The sequence below is a fragment of the Canis aureus genome, chromosome 37 (assembly GCF_053574225.1).
Source record: "Canis aureus isolate CA01 chromosome 37, VMU_Caureus_v.1.0, whole genome shotgun sequence".
NCBI classification, from domain to species: Eukaryota; Metazoa; Chordata; class Mammalia; order Carnivora; family Canidae; genus Canis; species Canis aureus.
Window position 1 is genome coordinate 15852007 of NC_135647.1, and position 21700 is coordinate 15873706.

Genomic DNA, 21700 nt, shown 5'->3' on the forward strand with positions numbered 1-21700 from the left:
TCACACTCATTTTATCTTCAATCTCTACCCCTTCCTATTCACCCAATTTATCAGTATCTTACTGATCAGACTTCTCTTACAGCCCAGCTCAAATCCCACAGCCAATCTCCAGCAATCTCTAACGGCCTTGCCCTTTAGATACTCCTGACCTTAGCATGGTCCACTTTTTCCCACTCTACATTCTTGGCAGCTGAGCACTAGAGGAGAAAAATGAAAAGCTTGGCTCCTGGACACTGCCATTAATGATTTCCCATCTCAAACTGGTTTTCAAAGGCATTCTTCAATCTTTTCACTAGGCTTTGGTCAGTGTTCTCACTTAGTCTTCCGGATGGTTCATACTAACAAATATGTGAGACATGACATATGGTAAATAGAATATCAAAACAATCTTAAGGGTGTTGGGTCATGTATGAGAAGAAAACCAAACGCCACATATGGTCAAAGCCATTTAGTTCTATTGCTGTATGTCCTTTGGGTTTTAAGTCGATTACTTTCACAGCACTGGGAACACTACAGCTGTCTTAATTCTTACAGATTTTTCAAGTTTGAAAAATGTGGTGAAGGGTGGACTCCTGGTAAAAATGACTGCTTTCAACTCCTCTCATGCCCCAGGTACCTTTCATATTTGCTATACTTCATCAATAACACATACCAAACTTTTGTTTTCATCTTAATTTATTCTGTGTTTAAAGTGAAAGTTAAAACATCAAACAAACCACAGAAGCTTTAGGTATAGTATTGACCAGTTCTGAAACAAAAACAGTGAGTGATCATTTATACACATTCCTTAACTCTAACTTTACATCTTGTTATATAAAGGTACTATTAACGCACACAATTCTAATTCCTTATAAACCTATTTGTCAAGCAGCAGGATGACAATGCATCAGAGCACAGCACAGAATGTTTCCATTAAGAAACCACAGCAGCAGTATGTATTTGGGGAATGGTTATGCACAGAGTTAACTGGGAGGGCAATGTTAAACGCTGGTCATAAGACAGGCAGCACATGTATTAACAAATGGAAAATGTAATTTTTATTAATATAAGATTAAATGTTATTCTTTATGCTTTAAAAGCTACAGGATACTTTAAAAGTAGACCATACAAGGTGCTTTAATTCTAGACTCCATAACAAAATACTATTCCATTAGTTGCTTCAAAGTCCATCACCTTTGAGTACTGCTCATTGGCTTTTTTAAGTCAACTTCAAATATAAAAGTACTTGAAGTTTACCTGTCAAAAATCTAAAACTAGCTACATGTTACATTAAAACATACCTTGTAAGAAAGACAGACTTTAAAAAATACTGCATTGTTGACTTAAAATAATTTCCAAATAGGTTGCTCCTAAAAATAAAAATTACTACTTTCAAATCTTTCAACATATTTTGGTTTAAAATAACATTCTATGAAACCATTAATATGGTTCACCCACCTTTCAGCAAAATAAAAGTTGGAAATGGTTTTTAAACCCAGTATCATTTGACAAAATGGGTCAGCACGTATGTGAATTAGCTATTCACCAAAAAGCAATGTTTTAATGTTTCCACCATGAAAACAACACTACAAAATCCATTGGATGAATTCTATTTTTAGCTTTACGTAAATATTAAAAACCTCACTTAAGAGCGCCACACAAATATTTAGCATTTTTTGGCATTTAAATCAGAGCAATGCAAACCAGTACATTTGATACAGGCAATTTTCACAAAAGTTTCAGAGGCAAAAGAGATGTGGGAATGGTAAATGGGTAAGGAAATGAAACAACCCTGTTAGAGTCCTCGATTTTAGAATTTTCAAAAGATGGCAGCGTTGATTGCCATCACTGTGATCACAATCACAAACAGTGACTTGTGAGCATTCAGACAAGGCGGATACTTGTATCCTCAGCACCTTCTAAACTTCAAAATTAACCACAGGCAAGTCAGTCTCCCACTGAGAAACTGAAAAGGTACTTGGGAAGTTCCCGATTGAGTGCAGCTACAAAAGCAGTAATATAGGAACAGAAATACCACACAAATAATTGTTAATACTCCTCTTGCCTTAGTGGCCTTAGAAATATATACTATGGTGAGTCTTAATGGGGGAAAAAGAGTACAAGAGAAGAATACAAGTTTTAAACAAAGGAATTGGCTTGTAGAATTTTCATACTGGCACCACTGATTTCTTTTTACTCTCTGAGGAGGAGTTAAAACATGGTAGGTAGAGTGTGAGCGATTAATATGCTTTTGGATAGATATCCCAAATAAGTTAAATAGAACATTTCCTTAAATTCTACTAAAAAAAGAGACGTCTTGATGCATATTTGTTAATAAATAATACCAACACATACACCTTTACATGGATTCATTTATATTAACTTGTGGATGACCCTTGCAAGTTGTTACATGAGCCATCATTCCTTAATACTGAAACAGTACAGAAGCTCATTTGTTAAAGTTTGTCAACAACTATTATTACCTAAAGGTAAGGTATTCACTATGAAGCTAAATCCCACAGCTCAAGGTATTAGACCATGAAAGATCTAATTAAATACAATCCCAATACCAAGAAGCTTTTAGGCATTAATTCTTTTCTAACTGACGACCATTTTAATGTGATAGCCAGCTAGTCTGAAGCCCCAAAATTAATGCTTGAAACTCAGTGTCACTGTTCGGTTAATCCCTATAGTCACATAATAATAGAAAAATGCATCCAATAAGGAAATGACAGAAAGATTATGCCCCACTCTTGGCTGCTGAGGATCGTCCCCCAGCAAATGTTTAAAACTAAGCTCATGCTGTGTAGACTCCCTTTTCAGTATATCCGAAGGGCTACCGGGACTGCAGAGGCATTCCTCAGGAACGCAAGGGGACTGTTGACAAAACTATCAGCATTAAGTATGAGGTATCAAACATAGTTACACACCGTCACAACACAGAGGTGATGTTCTGTGATGACTAGTTCTTGAGAAAAAAAAGGGTAAACGCAGAAAAAGGAACTTGGATCAATAAAAGAAATTGGCTTTGCAATTCACTCTTGTACAGAGCAGATAACACTAAACAGGAAGGGCCTTTGAATCTGTATCTCTTCCCTGGTGAACCTTCGGTCCAAAGTTCTGTGAAGACAAACATGGGAACCTGGCAAGCTATTTTCCAGTGAAGAGGGCATTTTCACTCACTGTTTTATCCACCATACCCAGGACCTCTGAGGTCTTGTCACTGAATTGTCTGTAAAGAAGTACTTTCTCCACAACACATGCCTTGAGCATGAAGCCCTCCCAAAGGGAGAAACTAATTCCACTCTTCCTGAAGTAGAAGACAGTTCTTAAGACTCCTGAGTCACTACTCTTAAATCCTGAATAGGTTGAAAAAAAAAATGTATCTCATAGAGGATAACTATTTTAACAGCATTATAAGAGTCAAGATTAAGTTCTCCAATAAATAATCGCTACCCTACAAGGAAAAATAAATTTACAAACTATTATTTATCTAAGATACCATCAATTGTAAGATGCACCACATGTATCACTAAGAAAAAAACACGGGCAATTAAACTGACACAGTGCTTTCATATCGTGTAGAGTTTTAGAGTGTTTATTTAAATTTACTGAAACGGTTTTTAGAGTTAAGCAGATTTTTATCACATCAATCTTGTGCATACCAAAAGAAAGTGTATGAAATAACTAGTTAGGTTATAACTATAACTTCATATTCTGAATCCAACTCTTCTGAATCACTTCGCAAATCACAGCCAACGATGTCTCCATTCTTCCACATAAGAGCACCCTTGGTGTCATCAAGAGCACTGGGGATGCGGCATTTCTTGAATGAGTGCTCCAGCACCGTCTTCTGTATAATGTCAGCAGAAAATTTTGAGCAAAACGATGTTTGACGCCTTAAAGATAATCCTGCTCGGCGCATGAATCGATCACACCAGCCTCTCGTTGCTTTGAATTTTGTTTCTTCTATTCCGAGGGTTTTGGCAATTTCTCCTGCCTTCAATCGCATTGCTTGGCGCGTGACAGGCAATCCTTTTGCACGCATCTCACTAACAAAACATAGTACAGCTTCATCCACTTGTGGGTACCTTCCTTTCTTAGGTCCCGTAAAGCATTTTGTTGTTGCTTTACAAGAAAATATGGAATGGCGGTCATTCCTCCAGCGACGGATATTTGCTTCACTAATTCCAAATGTACGCCCTGCTGCTCTGTTTCCATGCTTTTCTGCGTACACGATAACTTTTCGTTTCAATGCTGAATCATAGTGCAATCTTTTTGAAGACATCTTTAAATGCCAAATAAACCTGACACATTTGGTACCAACAGTACAGTGATGATGCTGTGACAAGCTGTTAGTTAAGTTCACACACGCACAGGCTGAGATAATTACATCATGACCATCTCCCAGTTCACAGTAATCATGAGATACATCCCAATTTCAGACAAGGTAAAATGTGAAAACAAAAACAAAAATACAACATACATTACAGAACTAATAAAATACGGTTTTTCAAGCCTGTAATGTTTACCAGATTCACAACAGTGCAATACAATAAGCCCAGGAGTCAGAGAGTAAGTATATAAGTAGAAAGTTAGTGAAGCAAAAGATGATCTTTAAGATGAAATCTGCAATGGTCTGATTTGGTTTTAATTCCCTTTATTTTCATATGGCTTACATATAAATCTTTTTCTTTAATTGAACTTAAAATCCAAGTAAAAATATTCTTCAATCTTTTACCAAACTGCAAAGCCAAGTCATTAAAGACAGAGGCTCCCCACTGCCTTTCATCATCCACTAGTACAGGATGGTGGCTAGGGTCAGTGGCCTTCATCAGCAGGCGCCCTTCTGTGCCGAGCAGATCTGATCCTGTGTGAAGATGACAAAGTGTCTTCTTCCGTCTCAGAGCCTGATGGCTCATGATCTCCCTCCTGAGATCCTGTGTCTCCCACCAGTTCCCGCAGAAACTTGAATTTCGATAAAAACAGATGCCATACGAAATACCAACCTAAAAAGAGACAAAAGCATTAAGAAAAATTATTACACGCAGTATTACCATTGAGAACTTCCTAGTTAGTTGTGTATGTGCAGGGGGTATATTACAAAATAGTATATATAGTATTAATATGTGTTTACAAAAATATATATGTGATTACAAATATATATTTAAATAACAAACACTTATTAATCATTTACTATGGACAAGGCACAAGAATAAACTCTGACAGACATTATACAAGGATGGCAAAAAGTTTCTGCCTGCATGAAATTCAGAACGAACATGGTTTACATTAAAGTTAGGAGATTACGATATCTAGGTCAAAGTGTTTATATTAAAATCAAACTTCTGAGAGGACTCTACTGGGGAAAAAAGAATATACTTTGCATTTCCTTAGGACATTCATATCTCAATGCTAACATTTACTAAAAGCAAGTCTGCTCTGATTGCAACGTAAAAGCCATTAAATGGCAGGGGTCAACTGCACTTCACTGAGAACTTCTGACAGAATCAAGCTATTCGTAAGTTTCTAGAAATAATACATTTTTAAAGAAAATTAACACATTTTCTTTAATTACATGATGAAAGAATAAAGCCAGAGCACCACTATCTGAAGCTCAAGATTTTTAAGAATGGTATTTTCACGTCAAAGTCATTAAAAAGTCTTAACTCTCCTTAAAAATTAAAAAAAAAAAAAAGAGAGAGAGAGAAAGAGAGAAATTACTAGCCAGGTTTTGTTTTGCAAGGAGTTTAAAGTTCACTACATTTTAGACACCCACGAATAAGGATCAATCAATAAAAATGAGGACACAGGATAAAACCTCTGAACCATGACTAGTTGGCTTAAAATGTTAAGGGCATGTGAAAACAAACAAAAGTAACACTGTAACAAAGTTTTCCAGGGTAGTGTTTTACTGAAGCCTTCTACTCTGAACTCTCTAGTTTAGTTGCTAAACAAATGGGGACCAGTGCAAATTCTGATGAGTAGCATTTTATGAAGACAAAATCCAAGCCGCTTTTCTATCCCAACATTACACCAGGCCAACATGAATGGCCACTTAAGGTAGTTTCTAATTCTACTTGTTTCTTTCTTGCAGTCTCAGAATAAAAACAGAAAAAAGAAAAGAAAAAAAGAAAAGAAAAGAAAAGAAAAGAAAAGAAAAGAAAAGAAAAGAAAAGAAAAGAAAAGAAAAGAAAAGAAAAAGAAAAAGAAAAAGAAAAAGAAAAAGAGAGGAGGAGGAGAAAAGAAAAAAGAAGAAAAAAGAAAAAAGAAAGAAGAAAAGAAAAGAAAAAGAAAAAGAAACAGAAAAAGAAAAAGAAAAAAAGAAAAGAAAAGAAAAGAAAAAAAAAAGAAAAAGAAAAAAAGAAAAGAAAAGGAGAGGAGGAGGAGAAAAGAAAAAAAGAAAAAAGAAAGAAGAAAAGAAGAAAAGAAAAGAAAAGAAAAGAAAAGAAAAGAAAAGAAAAGAAAAGAAAAGAAAAGAAAAGAAAAGAAAACTCCTTGGCATTAAAAGACTAACTTCAGGGGTTTCACCCTATTTCCCAAGGGCTTGCCTTCCTTGAAGCTTGAGGGCTGCATGGTAACTGAACTGAATACATCACAAATGTATTTTGGTCAACTGTGTGAGTAAAGCACCTAACTTCATAAAATAGTATTTTCATAATATTCCAAAGTAGGACGCTCTCGTCTTCACCCACAATTCTTTGTGAAAATGGGCAGAGTGAATTAGCAGAAAGAATTTTAGAGGAGTCAAGGAGCCCGAGTTCTGAGAGAAGATTCACAAAGCTACTGCAGGAACTAAGTGGGAAGGTCTACTACAGGGCTCAGGTGTCTGGCACTAAGCATCTGTAAGCTGTGGGAGTCCCTGGGTAGTGATACGAGGTTATGAGATGGCTTCTACTTTGCTAATTACCTTTTCTTTTAATTGAGATATGATTCACATAGCATAAAATTTGCCCTTTTAACAGTATACAATTCAGTGGTTCTTAGTATATTCACAAGGCCGTGCAACCATCACCACGATCACAGCCCAGAACATTTTCATCAAAGCCAAAAAAAAAAAAAAAAAAAAAAAAAAAAAACACCTGTATCCATCAGTGGTCACTCTCCAATTCCTCCCCCACCCCTGGCAACCACTAATCTACATTTCTGTCCCTACAGATGTGTCTATTTCGAGCATTTCATAACAAGTGAATAAGCCTATGTAGTCTTCTGGGTCTGGCTTCTTCCACTCAGCCTATACTTTGAAGGTGCATCATCCGTGTTGTTACAGGTATCACGCTTCACTCCTTTTTATCACGGAATACTATTCCATTGCATGGACACATCATATCTGGTTGAACCACTCCACAATGACTGGCCGTGTGGGTAGCTTCTACTTTGGGGCTGGTGTAAAAAAAAAACAAAACAGTTTCCGCTCTTTGGCTGCAACAACCATTTGTGTACAGTTTTTGCAGAGACATATTTTCATTTCTCTTCGGTATATATCTAAGGATTACAATTGCTGCGCCATGTGGTACCTTTATGCTTACCCATTTGTGAAACTGCTAAACTGTCTTCCAAAGCAGCTGCGCCCCTTCACGTCCCCATCGGCAATGCAGGAGGCTCCAATTTTTCTACATCCTCACCAAGACTTCATTGTCCACTTTTTCCATGACAGTCATCCTAGTGGGTGGGTGTAGCACTATGGCTTTTATTGGCATTTCCCTTGTGACTAAAGATGTTGAGCATCTTTTCACATGTTTATTGGCCTCTTACATATATCTTCTTTGGAAAAATATCTATTCGATTCCTTTGCCCATTTTTAAAAATCATGTTGCCTTTTTATTACTGAGTTGTAAGAGTTCCTTACTCTTGATATTAGACCTTTATTAGATATATAGTTTCCAAATATCTCCTCCCATTCTGTGAGTTGTTTTTTCATTGTCTTGATATTATTTGAAGTACTAATGTTCTTAATTATGATAAAGCCTAATGTATCATTTTTCTTTAATGAAATCCAATTTATCTATTTTTTCTTTGGTTGCTTGTATTTTTAGTGTCCTGTACCTAGGGAACCACTGACTAAAACCAAGGTCATGAGGATTTTCATCTATGTATTCTTCTAAGGGTTTTAGTTTTAGCTCTTACAATTTTAGTCTGATCCATTTTAGTTAATTGTGGTATGAGAGAGAGATTCAAATTCATTCTTCTGCATGTGGATATCAAATTGTCTCAGAACTACTGGTTCAAAAGGCCGTCGTTCTCTCCACTGAATTATCTTGACACCTTTCAAAAATCAAATGACCACGAATTGATCTATAGTATCTTTATGGCATTACCACATCACCTTGATTACTATAGCTTTGTGTTAAGTTTTGAAATTGGGGGGTGCCTAGGAGGCTCCGTCGGTTAATTAAGTGTCTGCCTTCAGCTCAGGTCATGATCCCAGGGTCCTGCTCAGCTGAGAGTCTGCTTCTCCCTCTCCCTCTGCCCCTCCCTATCACTGGTGTTCTCTCTTGCACGCACACACTCTCTCTCTCAAATAAATAAATAAAATCTTAAAAAAAAAAAGTTTTAAAATTGAGAGTTAAAGTCTGCCATCTTTGTTCTTTTCAAGATTGTTCTGAGTCCCTTGCATTTCTACTGTTGATTTCTACAAAGGTGGCAGTGAGAATTTTGATAGGGATTACACTGAATCTGCAGATTAATGTGGGGACCCTACACTTTTTTTTTTTTTTTAATATTTCCCTGTACTTACAAGATTGCTCTACAATAGACACACATGGCTTTGATAAACAGAAAACTCAGGGGAAAAACAAGTCAGAAATGAATAAGTAAATCACAAATACTCTGTAAACTTATATTGTTTTAAATATGCCAATGCCACTAACTGGTTTAAATTATTAAGGCCAGTTGATTTCAACAAATACTAGGAAAACTCTTAACTCTTAGGTTAGTTTTGACTATCAGAGAGGAGAGGCTTGACCTCATAAAGAACAAAGACTCCAACAGTGGTTACAAGGCATACAATGACCATAAGGAAAAGCAGGTGAATATGAAGTCTTTTCACTAAAAAAAAAAAAAACAATAATGAAGGGCTGGCATGTCTGGAGTCCCACCATAAAATATTAGGGTGCCCTTGAGATGGCTGAGAGAAAGCAGTCTCCCAGCAGAGAAATCTACACAACAAGGAACTAAGGACACCTGTTGCATTCAGTTTGGAAAGGTACAAAAACAATCCAGCTAGATCACAAACTCTCTTTCTCAACTTAAATGAAACCCCCCCCCCAAAAAAAAAACCCACCACCAACAACAAAAAAATCATACCTTTTTAAATCACTGCCAACAACCTATACAAGGGATTCAATCTCAAACCAAGATTCAGAATCTGGTTGTCAATGAGATGCTTGAGTTCAGAGCAGTTAAGTTATGGCTACTACTACCTCTACACTAAACACTGCCTCCCCACCCACACAGCTAAACCACTCAATTTCACACCTCTAATTTTTATCCCCCAATCTGGGATAAGAAAACTTTATAAAAGTATGCCAATTTTCCCCCATTCTGTCTAGGTGTTAAGATATGCAAGGGTTGGGGGTGGAAGGGGAGCATGTGGGCAATGACACTGCTTCCCACGAAAAAATCATGAGGTAGAGAATTCCCCTGATTTAGATATAAAGTTCATTTGCTGGGCAGCCAAAAAAGAACAAATATTCACAGTGCTTGTTTTTTTAAGGACTACTGTAATGACAGGGTGTGAATGAAAAGCTAAAAGATAAATTGTAGTGTTGATAAGAACTGCAGTGGTTTATTTACTAAACTGAGGGAAGTTCAACAAGTCGTTCTCCCAAGTAAAATGACTAAGTTCTTACAGAGCTATAATTTTTCAGAGACAGATGGCAGAAGGATGTAGGGGGAGTTTCCACATCACAGTACCTACAATTAGTAAGATCTCATGCTTCTGCAAAGGGTATTAGTATAAGTCTGAACAATAGATGATTCTAAAAACTCCAGGCAGTTTGATTTTTTAAAAAATTATACAAATGATCATTTATTTTATTTTATTTTTATTTTTTTAATAATAAATTTATTTTTTATTGGTGTTCAATTTACCAACATACAGAATAACACCCAGTGCTCATCCCGTCAAGTGCCCCCCTCAGTGCCCGTCACCCATTCACCCCCACCCCCCACCCTCCTCCCCTTTCATCACCCCTACTTCGTTTCCCAGAGTTAGGAGTCTTTATGTTCTATCTCCCTTTCTGATATTTCCCACACATTTCTTCTCCCTTCTCTTATATTCCCTTTCACTATTATTTATATTCCCCAAATGAATGAGACCATACAATGTTTGTCCTTCTCCAATTGACTTACTTCACTCAGCATAATACATTTTAGAAAAAGCACCATTATTAAAACCCCAATGGATATATACCAGGAAAAGCATGATACAGCAAAGAAGAAACTAAGAGAAGAAGTACTAAACTGTCAGATAAAGCTGCTAATAAGACAGTCAACTGACTATGTTAATCAGACATGGAAATAACAGCTAATTTTGTATTTTTTTAACTTTGGGACAGGTACTGTAAGGAAATACTTTGCATATTATCATTTAATGGCCAAACTGTCACTCAATTTAACTAACCTGTCCATTGACATACTTCCAGTAGCTGATTAATGGGGTTCTGCTCTATTCATTTATAGTATTTTTCCTTAAATTGGTCTTATGATAAATACAAAAGAGTCATATACATAGTTCATCTCCTCTCATTTTAATAAAGCAGCTTTTAGTTCAAGTAACAGAGACGTTGACTTATCTTCACAAAAAAGAGGGAATTTATTGCTAGCTTAAAGGAGAGTAAGCTTACGGAATGAATGCATGGGAAGAAGTGCCCTTTCTGGAGACAGAATTAGGACAAGGCTCTGTGAACTGACGTCATTCTCACAGCATTATCTGTTTCTCTCTATACACCTGCTTCACTTTCCTCTCGGCTTCCCCTGAACATCGCTGCTTCTTCCCAGTTCCATGAAAGATTCCTCAGTTCATAACCTCAAAAAAAAAAAAAAAACAAAAAAAAACCCCACAAAACAAAACCCACCCTGGATCTCTACCTTAACTTGGGTCAAGTGTCAGCCCCAGGACCAGTGTCAGTGTGCATTACCTGGGTCAGGTATTAGGAACGTGGCTGTAGGGCTCACCCCGGAGAGTTAGAGTGTGATCTTAGAGATTGCAGGGGAGTGGACAGGATAGCCTAGAGAAAGAATCCAGCTATGCTACTTTCATTAGCAACAGAGTCCTGGAGGATGGTCTCTATTAATGAGTCACTTAGAAACAAAACATCCCTGAGCTAGGCAGGCAATTCTTTTGTTGGATAAAGTCTAACTAACCAAAACTTTCAATCTTCTTGCCTTGACTCCTTCAAAACCGCAACACTGTGTAACCTTTAATGAACGTCCACACTGCAAGAAGTCCTCAACCTCTTGAACTGAGGAACTACTTAAGCGGGGGTGAGATGAGATCAGATGAGACTAGGAGTCATATTTTTACTTTTGGGGAAAAGAACACAAGTAAATGTAAGACAAGTACAAAAACATTCATCATCCAATGGAATGACCCTATTAAAGACATGTGATTACCACATTATAGTCATTCACAACAAAATCACTCCAATTGCTCCTCATCATACTCGAATAGGGAGCTTTCAGTACAACTCTGACTTCTCATATGAACAGACCAGCTCCATTTGGACTCTGGGCCCTAGTGACTAATTTCTGCAAGGTATGCTTATATATCTTTGTGGGTGAGTAGGATGAGAGAAAGAATAACCACTTAAAAAGCTACGCTGTGCATGCCTACAGCCAATAGGAAGCTCTTACGGAAGTATAGCTCATACAATTCCTCCCACCGACACCAGGTATGAACGAATCGTCCTCTATGGGATGTGGGTAACGCACCTTGTCCTGGAGTTTAGTAATAGAGAAATGGGAAGGAGGAAGGGAGACAAGTGGGGGAGGAGAACTGCCCGCAATTATATTACAGAGAATCAGAGAAATTTACACTGATTGCTAGAAGTAGCACTGCAGTTTTTCATGGTTCAAAAGGCAAGTCTGTGGCCTTGCTCAGTCTCACACTGGTAAGCACTGTATGTCACAAAAACTGGCTGGCAACAGAGGGTGTGTACTCTGGGATAAGCAAAGGAGCACTCACTTGTGCGCTCCAATAACTAAGCATTAATTCAAAGGATGAATTTCATGAAACACACTGTCATGGTTTTTCCCTGCAAGATAAAGGTGCTGGCGGCTGGAGGGTAGTGACAGCAGATGGACCTGAGAGATGCACCAACACCATCAACACACCACAAACCCCAGGGACAGTTGTAATTACAGAACTCTCAGTTTACAAAGCGCTTTTCTATTCAACAGCTCCTTTAATCCTCCCGATTGCCCTCTGAATTAATGAGACTGGGAATCATTATCCCCAGTTTCTAGATAAGAAAATAAAGGCTCAAAATGACTCAACCATTGAAGAAGGCCAACTAGTGAAGAGAGCAATGAATTTTAAAAGCATATCAAATTTCTCAGGTTTTCATGGCGGAAGGATGGCTCAAAACGCTAATTAGAGAACGAGAATTTGACTTCACTACCCAAGATCTTCTCAGGTCAAAAGCCCGGCTACAGTATAGTCACAAATGTTTGTCTTCCTGGAATCATTCCAATGGAGTTACATAATCCCACCTTCACCATGGCATCTAAGTAGTTCACTAACCGGCTGAATACTAATCTTAAATTGTATTAAGCTCTTTTCCATTTTCAATCCTGTTCCTGATTTTTATTTTTCTCTAACAGCTAAGGCTCACTTCTAAGATAATATATCCCTAAGGCCACAGACTCAGGCTAAGTAAAAACAGAGCCATGCTCTTCCACCCCTTGCCACAATATTCCCTCTACTGCACACCTCTTTCATAATGACACATTGGACAACACTAGATGATAACCCCTGGAGATACTATTATTGAATCAATGTGATCTTGAACCGTAATACTTCCACATACAAAACTCTTTTATCCAATAAATAGTAGGACATTTTTTAACTTGCCTTTTAAAACCTCTCCTCTTCTCTTTTTTAATTTTATCCTCTCTTTGGTGACCACAACACTCCCATTGGTCCAAATATCACCCCTATGACAATGATAACCACATTTTTCCTCCGTATCTCCCACCTTTCTTGAACCCTAGGAAGGAATCTCCACTCGGTTGGCTTGAAGACACCTTTAAAAAATATATACATCCCACAGTTCCTTCTTCTAATTTCTTCATATTTCTGTAATGGATATGACATCTTCTCATCTCTCTGGTGAGAAATAGTTCCTTTCCAGCACTCTGCCCCTCCTCTACTTTACCTCAGTGCAATAAAACCTCTCCCATCTGTTTCCCTTCTCTACATTCCTAAGGCCATTCTCCAGCCTACATCAAATGCGTATTATCTGTCAACTGGATTATCAGCATAACTGTCATAGAGGTAATACTGTCTCTGTCTCCTAGGTTTCAGTCTCTCCTCTCGAGGGCAAATTCTACAGACACAAGGCCACTACCATGGTTAACTAAGAATTTTAACCATCATTAATACAGAATTTTTACATCTTTATACTACACTATCTCTTCAGTATAATGCTGTCTTGGGTGATTGCTTTAGCGTTTCATGCTCACTTCCATCCTTCATTGCATTAATAACTATCATTCTCCTCAAGATACCAGTTTCTGAAAACAAGGAAATGTATGGCTTATCCACCAGGTCTTCCACTCTGTTCCCTAGGTCTTGAACAGTACCTGGCACAGAATAGACCCTCAAACCAACCAACCTCCATGCTCTCAGCCCTCCAACATGCAGACAACACTACCCATAAAATTAAAAGTATAATGACTTTCACCAATTAACCCATTTCAGAGTTCTAAAGACGCCTGCTACATATATAAATGGAGAGAACTGCCTTAAGACACTGAACAACCTTACCAACAGAGTTGACCTGAAATGTACAGTACATTCTACTCAATAACTACAGAAGAATTATTCTTTCCAAGTATATATAGAACATTCACCAAAATACACCATTAATCAGTCTCATTAAAGAGTAAACTTTCTGGGGATCCCTGGGTGGCGCAGCGGCTTAGCGCCTGCCTTTGGCCCAGGGCGTGATCCTGGAGACCCGGGATCGAATCCCACATTGGGCTCCCAGTGCATGGAGCCTGCTTCTCCCTCTGCCTGTGTCTCTGCCTCTCTCTCTCTCTCTGTGTGACTATCATAAATAAATTTTTTAAAAAATTAAAAAAAAAAGTAAACTTTCTTAAATTATATAAAACATATTTTCTGACCATAACAAAGTCAAAATAGAAATTGATAAAATGATATATGGGGGAAAAAAATCAAACATTCAAACTTTAGGGGCACCTGGGTGGCTCAGTGGTTGAGCATCTGTCTTTGGCTCCGGTAGTAATCCTGGGGTCCTGGGATTGAGTCCTGCATTGTGCTCCCCATGGGGAGCCTGCTTCTCCCTCTGCCTATGTCTCTGCCTCTCTCTCTCTCTCTGTCTCTCCTGAATAAAGTTTTTTAAAAATCTAAAAAAAAAAACTTCAAACTTTAAAACGACATACTCAAAAAAAAAAAAAAAATTAAACGACATACTCCTAAATAATCCATTCAAAAGGGAAATCACAAGTGAAATTAAAAATAGTTTGAACGGAGTAATTTGTTTAATTTAAATTCAAGCTAGTCAACATATAGTGTAGTACTGATTTCAGGAATAGAATTTAGTGATTCTTCACTGACATACGACACCCAGTGCTCATCACAAGTGATCTCTTTAATGCCTATCACCTACTTGGCCCATCCTCCCATCCACATCTCCCCCTGAATAATTTTTTTTTTTAAGTCACAAGCAATACTGGAGACTTCTGGCGTAGCCAGGGCGGCTAACGCTATCCCACTAACCCATCCCAGCAACTGCCTCTAGAGCTTATAGACGAATGTATAGCATCAAGAATTCACATTGTGGGGGATCCCTGGGTGGCTCAGCGGTTTCGTGCCTGCTTTTGGCTGAGGGCGCGATCCTGGAGTCCCGGGATCGAGTCCCATGTCGGGCTCCCGGCATGGAGCCTGCTTCTCCCTCTCCTCTGCCTGTGTCTCTGCCTCTCTCTCTCTCTGTCTATCATAAATAAAAATAAATTTAAAAAAGAATTCACATTGTGAAAAACAAAAAACAAAAACAAAAACCCAACAAACAAAAAAGGAATTCGCATTATGATGAAGAGTGATTAAGAAATTGTTGACACACTTTTGGGATTTGATGACTTTGTCAATACGGTGCTGGAGGATGTCAAGAGTTTGAAATCACACCAGAAGGAAGAAGGATCACTAAATTAGATCAAATCTTGCTAAATGGAAATAATATAACAGTGCTGGTTCCTAGAGAGGAACGTCCTGAAGTATGAATGGATTTCCTTGACTTACTCTGTATTGTCCTATAATGACAACAAAATAGAATATTTTTTTAGCCTTTTAATGTTTGGATTCTGTAAAGCTAAGCTTCCCATTAAAGGGAAATATTTTGAAGATACATTATAAATGCCCATTTTTGTAAATTAATCATTATTCTCTTGGAAAAAGAATAGTTTGTTCTTTGAAGACTAAAATAAAAATTTTTTGGTTAAAACAAAAGCAATACCCACAATGAAATTTATCTCATTAATTTTTTATTTTTTATTTTTTTTATTTTTATTTATTTATGATAGTCACAGAGAGAGAGAGAGAGAGAGAGAGGCAGAGACACAGGCAGAGGGAGAAGTAGGTTCCATGCACCGGGAGCCCGATGTGGGATTCGATCCCAGGTCTCCAGGATCGCGCCCTGGGCCAAAGGTAGGCGCCAAACCACTGCGCCACCCAGGGATCCCTCATTAATTTTTTTAAAAGAAAGGCCTAAAAAAAAAATCAATAGTCTGAGCTTCCACCATAAGAAGCTAAAAAGGAAGTACAAATTAAAATAAGTAAAAGAAAATAAAGATATAAGCATAAAGCAATGAAATAGAACATGGACAAATAATATAGGGGAAAATATTATGAAACCAAAGGTGAGTCTTTGAAACGATCAATAACATTTATAAACCTCTAGCCAAACTCATCATGTGAAAAAAAGGGGGGGAGGGGGACACAAATAAGGAATGAAAGAGAATCATAGATCATACAGAAATTAAAAGGATAATGAGAATACTATAAACTTTATTCTTATAAATTACACAATTCAGAATAGAGTGTTGGGAAAGCACAAACTATGAAAGCTTACAAAAGAAATATATAAATAGAATAGCCCAATATCTAGTCAAGAAAACTGAATTCGTAGTTAAAACTTCCCCCAAAAGAAAAGTCCTGGCCTAGATTAATTCTACTGAATGTTTATGAAAGAAAGCATACGAATTGTGGCAGACACAGCTTAGTAACCTGAATGAGTCAAGCCATGTGTAATTCTTAGGTGACCTTTCCCTCCTTTGCGTATGGACAGAACCTGTCATCTACTTCCAACCAAAAGAATATAGCAAGAGTGAGGAGATAGCCACTTTCTTTACTAGGTTATATGATAAAGACAGTAAGATTTTGCAAATACAATTAAGGTCTCCATCAGTTGATTGTGAGTTACTGAAAAGATAAACTACTGTAGGTGGACCCAACTCAATCAAGAGTAAATCTTTAAAAGAGAGACTGAGACCTTCCTGGGTATCACAGAGATTCTCCAGCGGGCTTAAAGAAGCCAGGCACTGTTAAGTCCTACAGTCCGTCACAAGGAACTAAATTCTGTCAGCAGTCTTAAGAGGCAGGCTTACAAACACTCTGAATTCACTTGTGAGATGGAAAGCAGAGGACCTAGCTAAAGCCATACCAGATTCCTAAACCGTGAGCTAATAATTATATGTTGTTGTAGACTGTTAAGTCTGTGGTGATTTGTTACGCAGCAATAGAAAATATCCTAATTCCAAGCAAACTCTTCCAAGAAGAGGAACACCTCCCAACTCACTTTTGATGAGCTCTTACGTGATCCTAATGACAAACCTAGATAAAGGGATTTAGAAAAACTACAAATATTCCTCATGAATGTAAATAGGAAAACCTTAAATGTTTAATAAATCAAACCCTACGACATATAAAAAGGAAAACCCAACAGTATATAGAAAGGGTGTCTGAGGAATGTAGGATTGCTTTACCATTCAAAACTCAATGAAATATATCATATAAACAGACTTAAAGAAAAATGACATGATCATCTCAATGCAGAAAAGGCATTTAGAAAGAAATTCAACATCCATTGCTGATTTTTTTTAAAAAGTCATCAAAATAGGAATAGAAGGAAAACTTTTCTTTGTGACCTGATAAAGAATATCTACAAACAAACTACAGCTAACATGAAACTGAACAGTGAAAGACTAAGTGTTTCTCTCCAAAAGATCAAGGAGAAAGAGCTGCTCTCACAACCTTTCAAATTTCAATGCTATACTGGAGGTACAATGAGGCAAAATCTAAAAGACATAGACACTGGAAGGAATAGGTAAAACAATCTTGCAGTTAGTATGAACCTCCGAGCAGAAAATCCTTATGGAATTTACAAAAAAAGAAAAAAAAAAAAGGTATTAAATGATTTTAGCAGTTTTGCAGAATACACTGCCAATATACAAAAATCATTTGTATTTCTATAATTTCTATATATTTGTAGCAAACATTAAATGAGTACCACATACAATAGCATCAAAAATACGAAACCTTTACAGTTAAATCTGACAAAATTAGTGCAAGAACTGTATCATATACTGAAATCCATAAAATGTTGCTGAGAGAAATTAAAGTCCTTAAAAGAAAAGAATAAAGAGATACAATATGGTCATGGGTCACAACATTAAGATGTCTGTTCTCTCCAACTTCCATAGGTCTATTTTAACAAGTTGATTCTAAAGCTTATAAGGAAATGCAAAGGATCTAAAATAGCAAACATTTTGAAAGGAATAACACAGCATTGCCTACACAATTGGTGTAATATACACCAAAGAACAGAATAGTCCAGAAATAAACCCATACATATATAGGATTGTTGTGCCCAAGACTGTGAATCCGAATCCGAGAAACCACCGAGGAGCCGACACGGAGGCAAACACACGAGGGTTTATTTACAAGCTCGAGCTTGGGTCCAAGTATACCCGACACAGTGGAGCAGGGACTTGGACCCTGAGACTAAGAGGGGTAGCAGCTTTATAGGGACCAGTGGCCAATGGGATATGCAGAAAGTTGCACAGTCATGTCGGTCCACAGGCAGGTGGCCGATTGAATTACATTTTACCCTAAAGTATCCATTTGAACTGGCCTATCACTGAGCTGATTTCCGATTAGGGTTTGCCCTGGGTTTGACTAGGGTGGGGCAGTGCCCTAAGCAATAAGCAGGTCAGCCTATCACTGAGCTGGGATTTCCGATTAGGGTGTGCCCTGGGCTTGACTAGGGTGGGGCAGTGCCCTAAGCAGGTCAGCACAAGGTGGGTGCAGCACCAAATGGAATCAGTCCTGCTCTGCTTGTCCAGGGGTAGGGGATTTTTGTTAAATTTCCTGGGTCCCACAGGATCAACTGATTTTCAACAATTGCCTTTTCAGTAAATGATGCTAAAACACCCTTATGTAAAAAAGAACCCTGATCCTTAACTCAAATCATACACAAAAAATTACTTCAAACAAAGTATTTACAAAACATGTATCTGATAAAAGATGGTACCCAAAATACATAAGAATTGTTACAACTCGATAACTAAAAGATAATGCAATTTCTTAAATGGGCAAAATATTTAAACAGACACTTGACAACATAGCTGTTGGCAATGGACAATGTTTGGTAGTTTCTTATAAAATTACCCACGAAAAATAAAAACATATATCCCCCTAAAACTTGTAAATGCATGCTAATAATAGCAGTAATACTTGTAATAACCCAAAACTGGAAACCCTAACCTCTACCAATAAGAAAGTTAATTAAACTATGGTATATCCATCCAATGGAATATTATCCATCAATTTTAAAAAAAATGAATCACTGCTACAACAACACAGATGGATTTCAAAATCATTATACTAAATGAAAAAAGTCAAATACAAAACCAATGCTGCATGGTTCCATTTACATTACATTCTAGAAAAGGCAAAATTACAGTTCTGGAAAGCAGTGCAACTGTTGCCAGGGGCTTGAAGACTGACTAAAAGGACATGAGGGAAACTTTTGGAGTGATCAAAATGTTCTGTATCTTGAATATGGTGGTGGTCACACCTCTGCATACATTTGCTAAAACTCATCAAATTTTGTACTTTCTCTTCACATTTTTCTGTGAGCAACACCTTTTACCTTAGCCTCTCATTATCTTTGAAATGTTTATTACCCATTTTAAACTAGGAAAAGTTTATATTTTTAAGACCCGATTTTTTTTTTTTTAAGATTTTTATTTATTTGAGAGAGAGAATGAGAAGCAGACTCCCCACTGAGCACGGAGCTGGACAAGGAGCTAGGTTCCAGAACCCCAAGATCATGACCTGAACCGAAGCCAGATGCTTACCCAACTGAGCCACCCAGACGCACCCCTCCTTTTTTAGGTACCCCTTTCTAAGACCAGATTTAATCTTTGAAAAATTATTTTCCACACATTAATTTATATTTATTCACTTGTACCTCAACGTGAGATGGATAAGCAGAAATATACAGGTTCTCAGTAATCTCGGATTCTATTATTCACATTTGTCTACTGGCTAAAATTAGAGGTTGTGTGCACTGCTCAAGTCACACAGCTAATAATGTGACAGTGCCAGTAGTCTTTAAAGCTAGCTCAGCCAGAGTCCAACTCTGTTCACTAACTCCCTGACCTTGCTTGGCACAGCAGGAACCCAGGACTGGGCACAAGAGAAAGCCTGCAAATTTCAGTCTGTCTATGGTCTGTTAAATCAGGTTGAACTAGGGAGGACAGCCAAGCCAACCCCTGGAGAAAGGAAAATGTGTACATCAAGCCAAACTACTTCCTTCTCCTCGTGTAGGCCCACACTGATATACTCCTATGACCTAAAGACAGGCAGGGCATAGTGCCATCACCGTCGTTTGGGTCATGCTACAATCAGGCCAACACCACTCCCAGCCCCAACACTGTTGCCTCCTTATTTCAAACTCTCATCAACCCATTAACACTAACCTACCTGGTTTCCTCCCTCCTAGCCTCCCACTCCTCACTTTATCTAGCACAGACTATAAAATTCCTGCTAAAAACTCTTAGCTCCCCATTGCCTATCAGAAAGCATAAATTCTGCAGGAGGTGCACATAAAATGCCACTATCTGGATGCTTCCTGCCTGCATCTCTAATCTCATCTTAGCCAATTCTTCAAGAACTAAAAGTCCATTCATTATTCACGGAGCACCTACGGGGTTCCAAATACCATTCTCATTGGAACATTATCGGCCCCATAAGGAAGTCTAGGCAAAAATAAAGCATTGTAAGGGGAAAAGGGGCAGGTGTATGGGAGGCTACTGTCTTACAGAGAGGTCAGGGAGGCCTCAATGACAACTGGAATAAGAGTGACAAAGACAGGGAGAAGGCTCCAAGATCAAGAATGTGGTCCTAGATATGCTCATTATACTGTTGTTTAGGAATGTTTATAATCCCATCTCCAGCCTCCCTTCCTCCATGGAGTTCAGAGATGGAGCTGAAATTCCCCATCCTCTAATTCTGTTTAGAATTTTTAGTGACCAGCCTCTGCCCTCCAACCACCTCAGGGCCCCTCCCTGAGCCCACTTCCTAAGCATAAATTCAGGCATGGTCCAAGGCTTGCTACACATAACAAAAGATGCTACTATTACTACTCAGTAAATTCTAAGGGTTAGGGGAACTTTTCTGCAGAGACCAAAGACAAGGATCAAATACAGTATTATCTCACTGAGACGAACTCAGTGCTTCATGACTGCTCTTGGAGGCATAGGCAAAGAAAAACTTTGTGTTTAAAAGAAAGGTAAGGGATCCCTGGGTGGCTCGGTGGTTTAGCACCTGCCTTCGGCCCAGGGCGTGATCCTGGAGACCCTGGATCGAGACCCACGTCAGGCTCCCCACATGGAGCCTGCTTCTCCCTCTGCCTGTGTCTCTGCCTTTCTCTCTCTCTTTCTGTCATGAATAAATAAATAAAATCTTAAAAAATAATAAAATAAAAAATAAATATAAGAAAGGTAATTATACCACAAAGGACATATATGAAAAACCCACAGCGAATATCATTCTCAATGGAGAAAAACTGAGAGCTTTTCCCCTAAAGCAGGAACACAGGAGGGATGTCAACTGTCACCACTATTGTTCAATGTGGTACTAGAAGTCCTAGCTTCAGCAATCAGACAACAAAAAAAGAAATAAAAGGCATCTGAATCGGAACATAAGTCAAATTCTTCACAGATGACACGATACTCTAGGTGGAAAACCCACAAGACTCCACCCCAAAATTGCTAGAACTCATACAGGAGTTCAGCAAAGTGCCAGAACATAAAATCAACATACAGAAATCAATTGCACTCCTATACACTAATAATGAGACAGAAAAAAAGAGAAACTAAGGGATCGATCCCCTTTACAATTGCAAAAAACCATAAGATATTGGAGTAAATCTAACCAAAGAGGTAAAGGGATCTGTACTCAGAAAACTCCAGA

At 38.0% G+C, this 21700-nt stretch overlaps 1 protein-coding gene and 1 pseudogene across 1 annotated transcript in view; one reads left to right on the plus strand and one right to left on the minus strand.

Moving 5' to 3' along the window:
• Window positions 1-657: 657 nt before the first annotated feature.
• Window positions 658-21700, minus strand: part of SMIM13 (small integral membrane protein 13) — a 28630-nt gene continuing 7587 nt past the window's right edge. Inside the window, exon 2 of the mRNA XM_077886337.1 lies at window positions 658-4988. Within this exon, the coding sequence (XP_077742463.1) occupies window positions 4801-4988 (188 nt within the window). The 3' untranslated portion in view covers window positions 658-4800. The remainder of the gene's footprint in view (window positions 4989-21700) is intronic.
• LOC144306692 (U6 snRNA-associated Sm-like protein LSm5 pseudogene) lies at window positions 15257-15444 on the plus strand (annotated as a pseudogene).